Genomic DNA, 7,055 nt, shown 5'->3' with positions numbered 1-7,055 from the left:
GAGGACATGCAAGCCGATACACAGCTGATGCCTGGCAGGGCCTTTGACAATGGCCATATGGATCACAGGGACACACAGCTCCACACACAGGCTCTGCAACTTCAGGCTAGTACACCTGTAAGAATGTACAAAAGCCTGCACATACACCTCATGTAGCTGTATACTTTAAAAACGACTAAACCACTTAATGAGCATCAATCTCCATCAGCAGAAGACACAGCATATTCCCATGCATCCAATATCTTCCAGAGGACCTCCATGTTGAAACAATAAGTGCAGATTTAGCGTGTGAACATAATGTAAACGTAAAGCACAGCAGAGTGGAGGCTCTTAAGGGAAGTGTGGGTGGTTTAGGTCCTGGATCACAGTTACAGCAGCTCCCCATCACATATCAACCTCTCCAGCTCTCATAATGGTGGCTCGCTTGTCAAAGGCTCCCCGGTACATTGATGTCAAGGTCTGACTGGTGCTCTGTCCTTCTGCAGGCGCAGAAGGAAAGATATGATGTAGGAGGTTTGCTAGCAGACCGCTGAAATTAAATTATGTGCTCCGAATTTGTATGAGATCAGTAAATGCTATGTTGGCAACTGAACCATAGTTGCAGTAGCAGTCTGAAAAGCTGACATACACTTTTCAAAAAACAAAACAAAAAAAAGGTTTCAGTGAAATTGAAAAAAGGTTCAAATTTAGGGTTTATGCAGCATGAATCTACAAGTACCACAAACAGGTAAATGATTTTTTTTGGCTGGACCAAACATTTACATTGCTACAAATTTTTAATTTCTTTAACTAACAAATGCATTTTCAATCTAAACATATTTTCTCCTTTTTCTAAATTTACATAGTGAAAAGTGAGAATGCTACGATGGCAAATGAGAGAAAACAAGCAGCTGCTGCTCCTTATACCCAAATGTGGCAAAGTATTAGGTTTGTGCTCCCATAATAAACCATGTAACAACCATTTTAAAACTATTTTCCTTTCAGAGGTATTGACTGATGATTGACTGAGTTTCCTTGAATAAGCTAGGTATCCCTGCAAGAAAACTGCTGATGCTCAGTACAATTATGAAGAAGCTACACTGAACTGGATCTTATTCCCTGAATCGTTTCTTTACAGAAATTACAGGTCACACACGAGCAAAGGCTGTGAACCTCATTTTTCACAATATCCACTTACTGTGACAAATGTAGCTGCTCTACATTCTGAATGTAATTAGCTGACTTTGGTAAAATACTTTTAAATTGCAGTGCACAGTTTGAAAGGACACCTACAAGTAATGGAAAACATCAATTATAATGTCTTGCATTTAGGTTACACACAGACTAGATACAGGTTTCAGTGTAGCAAAACACATGGTGGCCAAAATCGCAGATGAGAAGATCATCTCCTCCAAGCTCTGTAGGATTTGTCACTAAAATGATGGCGTGGGTTGAGCACATTTTTTCAGCCAGCAAATGACACTGAACACAATGAGAACAAAATACAAACTTACTCCTAAACAGCACAGAGCATCATGTCTATAACAGGTTTCAAAACAGTTAACACTGTTTATCTGAATACAGGGTTTAAGCTGCAGTATAGACAGACTTCAACAAGTAATTACACAGTTTCAGCCTGTTTTACCTCCTACTGAATTTTAAAATGCTTGCTGGGGTGAGTGTTGGAGAGAGTTAGGGGCAGCATGGTGGGAGCAGCGTCCTCAGATGAAATGCCGATCTGATGACTGATGCTGAAACTAAAGAATGATGAGCCCTGATGTCACTGGTGGAATTGGACAAGACAATAAAATAATTATACTTTTTATTATTCTGGTGTGATGATAATCTGTCAGAATTATTTCAATTACTGGCACTGAATATAATGTTCCATTAAGCACAAGTCTAAAACATACCTGATGATGAGTTTGACCATTTGTCAGAACGTCACCTTCTTCTTATTTCTATTAATAAATGCAAAGTTTTCACTTGGTGATGCAGCTGTAATTACGGCTACTTAAATACCACCTCACACAAATGATCAGACCAATAAATTCTCTATATGATCGGTTCAGTGGTCAAAGAATTGTAATTTTAGCCTCGACTCTTGGATTATTGCAAAAAAGAGAACAGACCTACAAACAGCCATAAATGTCACATCTAACATTAACAAGCACCACTGCTGCATTAATGAGGCAAAAATGCACCTATAGTGCACTGTAATCTGAGAATCAAGAGGTCTGCCAGCTATCCCATACCCGGGGTGTTGTCCTGCTCTGCCAGGCAACAAAAGAAGTCAGACTGAAACAGAAATATGACCAAATGGTAGCCCATGTTGTACCACCACCTGTGACATGAAATGCCTCTACATAATTGTGAAGATCACAACAAAGAGCTGCTTTAATGATGTCCTTATGTCTCGAGGCAAAGGTTCCCAGGCCTTACGATGAGTCTGCCTTCCCAGAGTAGAGAGTCATGGAAGACAGAGGAATGCTTTGTACTCCTGAGAAAAACCTTATTCATATTTTATCCATCAACACAGCTCTAACCTGCTTCTAGCTGAACATCAGCCACAATATCCAGGACATCTTAGAGCTTTTCTAGACACTTATCCAGTTGCTTGCTATCCTACTTGCTCTGCTTTACCCATTATCATAAGGGAAACCCATGTTGGGGATCTATTGTCTGTCAGGCATATGTATCAGAGAAAAGAAATACCAATCCATCAGGGGAAAAAATGCAATAATTATCTGTCACAATGGACTGAATGCATTGGTACGAGCTGCACCAGATCACACCAGATCTTTAAGACACTAGATAAATCTCTCTTGATCTGATGAGAGTATTCCAGATTTAGGCGGAGTCTTTTAAGATCACAGAAAGGGGTTCCAACTCAAGACTGTTGGACACAGAGCACATGTAAATTCCATCTGTTAATACTCTCTCAGGACTGGCAAATCAAATCTGACCAAGCAAAATCTCATCAGACAGATGTACAAGCCAGTGACACCAATAAATCAATGCGACTGTAAAAAGCGCACATATACATACAGTACACACAGAAACATTTCTGATCAAGGCCTGAACGCTTTCAAGTCCGACATGAAATGCCCATCGTGCCTGCGCATTAATTTAAAGCATTGCTGCCACTAGAGGTTTCTTATAATCAGTAGATCTGGCACTGCATTTTGGACCAAATGCTGATGCTAATAAATAAAGTAAAATCCATTTAATATTTAAAGCTAATCACAGCCACAGAGCCGGACAACACACAGAGACAGATTGGAGCCCGCGGGGGGGAAGAGCGAGCTTTCTGACTGAAGCTCCCTGTACTAGACTGAGGTCTCTATTTTTCTCCGACTTAAATTCAAAAGCTAGTTTTAAAATCCCAACTGGAATCATCCATAATTAACCTAGCAAGATCCTGACAAAAGTAACACAATCGTTTATGAAACAGATGATGATGATGATGAGGGAAAAAAAGGAATATGGCACTGTTATGTCTTGGGGTGTCAAATGATTTCCTCACACATACATGAAGTGTTCATTTAAAAATGTCAATGATCCAGCTATAAAAAGCTGGTTCAGATCATTCGAATCACTGCGCAGGCTTATTTCCTTTCATCGTGTGAGCATCCAAAACACTGGTTGTTGTAAAAGCTATAAGATAATAGATGTGTGTTTGGGTGTGTGTGATCACTGTCCTGTTCCCCAGGCTGTGTATAGTTAGTGGGGGAAGGGGAGCATTCATATTTCCCACCCGAGGCCGAGCAACACTGACTGAAGAGAGCCGGGAGGGTGGGGGTGGTGGTAGGTCTTCATCCTGCCAGTCCTATAGCCTGTTCATATAGAAAGGCTATCTCAGACTGGCCATGCGCACACAGGTTTAAAGAGATGGAGTGAGAAATGCTTGGCCACAGAACCAGGGTCTCTCCTGCTTTCTCCGTCCGACAGCACCACCAACTGCCTCCTCTTACATAACCCCCTCCCCTTCTCTGGGCTTGCTGCCTGCCTTTATTGGTCTATTTCTCTCTTTTTCAGCCTTAGCATTTTCACTCCACTGACTGCCCCCTCAAACCATCATCCATAACTGATTCGATCTCTTTTTTTCCAGTGACTGAAGCCATGAATGCTAGCTTGGACATTTTCTCAACAGAACCTTCATGCACATTCAGATGATACAGTAAAGGAGCAAGGATCCTTCGAAAGGATCGGATCCTACAGAGCGTTTTATCCATTAATGGTGCTGTTTTGACAACAAAGTATCCTTACATGAATCATGATGCAGTCCAAAAACATATTTCATCACACTCATTTATTTCACTGAAAGTTCAATATTGAATAAATATGCTGGAGATGAGCACTAGAAATTGTGGTGTTAACACTGAGGGGGAATAAAATGTCAATGTAAGCAACAACTGCTTACATAATCACATCTGCTGTGAGCTTTTTAATGTGTGAAACAAGAAATAAGCCTGACTGGATGTAAATGATGAGAAAAGGGCTTGCGTAACACTTTCAATGCAACACAAGCCACGAGAAAGTGCCTCTCTCTTTTTGCCTCAAAGCTAAAACCTCTCTGTAGTAATCTGCTAATATCAGCCAGGTTGCGGCTCATATATGGGCTCAGCTCAGGGGATCTCTTGCACTCTGCCACTGAAATATCAGCCTCCATTTTACCCCTGTGCTTCATCTCACCTTCCCTTCTTCCTTTTGCTTCGCATCTTGCTCAAAACACGATCAGAAATAAATGGAGGATGTATAAATGCAGCGGCTTCACTTGTTGCAAATATGAGACTACATACACAAATACTCATGCATAGCAAGAGCCATTCCTTGAATCTCATGCTCACCAAGCTACCCTTCCCCCACCCAAGCTCACTCATGCTCACATACGTACATGCACCTTGCTTAATTAAAGACTGTTCTTCTGAGGTTGTTTTGACCTTTTATGAACTGTAATTCTGAAATACATGTAAATAGATGGAGATAATAGAAACAAAATGGAGCACAAGAGGCGGTTTCATTCACACTCTGCAGCACGTATGAGAGGCAAAATATTGCTGATTCTCTGTTTTTCTAACAACACATTCACAAGACCAAAAAAAAGGGAATGGAATTGGTTTTGTAGATTTCATCATCTCTTTCTCTGCTCTGAGCTAAGAGGCACAATCCTATAATTTGCTGACATTTATTTTCCACTGTCAGAATGATCAGTCTGAGATACAACCTAAAATATATGCAAACTGCATCTCAGTGAATGAAAATGCACCATCTATTGGCCTAGGGTAACTGTATCAGCCTTGGATGACATACACTAGGTGTGTTAAATCTGTAAGCATTAGTCACCTGCATCAAATCCAATCATGAAGATTATCTCCATGTACGTGCAGTGGAACTGGATCAGTCCTGTTCTGTACTCCTTACTCTGTTTCCAATAGAAGCGCCAGTCAACAATGGGAAACTGGGGGCTTGAGATGAATACTAAAAATGAATTCTATTCCAAAAACTGCCAGCCTCAGCTGATACATAATCGTCCCTGTTTTACTACACCAGCAGCTCAATGGATCCCTGTCTCCTCTGACAGGCACCACAGGCCTGAGCTACCTAACAGAGCGAGGGAGATGAGTTACCTGATCGTACCACTCCCGGTTGGTACAGGTGCACTCAGGCCACCATCCTCCTGGCCCACTGGAGTTGTTGCCGTTTACCTTGGGGCCACCCTTGGATTGGCCCTTTGAGTTTGGGCCTCCAGGGCCCCCACCAGACATAATCTTGCCCTTACTTCTCCCCAAAGTGCCCCCTCCTCCTCCCATGTTTCCTCCTCCCCCTGAGGCTGGAGGGGGCAAGGTCTGGCCTCCCCCATACCCAGGCGGGTATCCATAGGGCTCGGCCTGCCAGTCTCCTCCATACGAAGGGGCATCCATCCTACGCAAGGCAGCCATACGGGTCACCTCGTAACATTCTGGGCACTTGCAGCAGTGATGATGTTTGTGCATTTTGACTGTGCTGGCTGGACTGACACTGAGCACTCTGTCTCTGCTGCCTCCTCAGATCTCACACAGCACGCTGTGATCGGCTCACAGAATGCTAATGCCGACGGAGATAACACCAATCACAGGAATTTTTACAGATTTTTCCCTTTTTCATCAAATCCTTTCACTCTCCGCTTTATTCCTCCCGAATGTAGAAAAAAAAAAGATCGAGAGGGATGGGAAGCAGCAACAGGAAAACAAAAATACAAAATGGGCACGTAGTCTTTGTCCTCTTGACGTAGAAGATCAAAGGAAATATTCAAAATATTGTATATGACCACGCAATCAGAGACCAGCCCCGATGATAGAAATTTCCTCTTCTTTTTCTTGGTTCACAGTGATATGCATATAAATACATATATATATAGATATATAAACAATATGTATAAATAAATGATATCCGCAGATGAAAATTTTCCTCTTTTGATTCTTGGTATCTTCCCGTTCAGTCAAAATCTGACGTTTTTCCTTCTGTGTTGAAAATCGTTGTCTTTCTCTCTCTGTCTCTTTCCTCAGCCTGCAGAGAGGAGCTGAGCAGTGGATTGCCTCTCAGCCAGCTTGCCCTAGATGTGGATTATTCAGAAGGATGCAAGCGAGCAAGAGGGAGATGGAGAGAGAGAGAGAGAGAGGGGAGAGGGAGAGGGAGAGAGAAAGAAGCAGGGAGGGAGGGGGAGAGAGATATGTTGCAGCATCCCTGTAGCACCTCACCCCTGACAGCAACAGCCAATCAGCAGGCAGTGCTGCCATCAGCAGCAGCAGCACCAACAGGACTGAGTGCTTCACTAGATGCTCTTAAAGGGGCCACAACTCCTAGATCTCACTGCTGACTGCATTTGGTAAAGTGGTATTACTTCAAGCCACATTAAAACATTGTATTTGGCTTTTTTCCTCAATATTTTAAAAAAGGTCAAGAAGTCATAGTCTGCGACTTGTACACGCTGACCCTCAACTCTGAGCCACTGATTGTGAGTGTATTTAATCAGACCCATGCAGCTAAAATCCAACCTACAATGATCACCATGTCTCACCTGACTGGTCACTGGT

General features: G+C 42.4%; 1 protein-coding gene across 11 annotated transcripts in view; it reads right to left on the bottom strand.

Moving 5' to 3' along the window:
• LOC109952324 (discs, large homolog 3 (Drosophila)) overlaps nucleotides 1-6,311 on the bottom strand; it is a 56,292-nt gene extending 49,981 nt beyond the window's left edge. For all 11 annotated transcript variants that reach the window (XM_020587386.1, XM_020587611.1, XM_020587539.1 and 8 more), the window contains exon 1: nucleotides 5,610-6,311. In XM_020587386.1, the coding sequence (XP_020443042.1) occupies nucleotides 5,610-5,975 (366 nt within the window). In that variant the 5' untranslated portion in view covers nucleotides 5,976-6,311. The remainder of the gene's footprint in view (nucleotides 1-5,609) is intronic.
• Nucleotides 6,312-7,055: the final 744 nt, after the last annotated feature.

Source organism: Monopterus albus, unplaced genomic scaffold (assembly GCF_001952655.1).
Source record: "Monopterus albus unplaced genomic scaffold, M_albus_1.0 scaffold2.1, whole genome shotgun sequence".
Lineage (NCBI taxonomy): Eukaryota > Metazoa > Chordata > Actinopteri > Synbranchiformes > Synbranchidae > Monopterus > Monopterus albus.
This window is presented reverse-complemented; position numbering and strand designations above follow the sequence as displayed.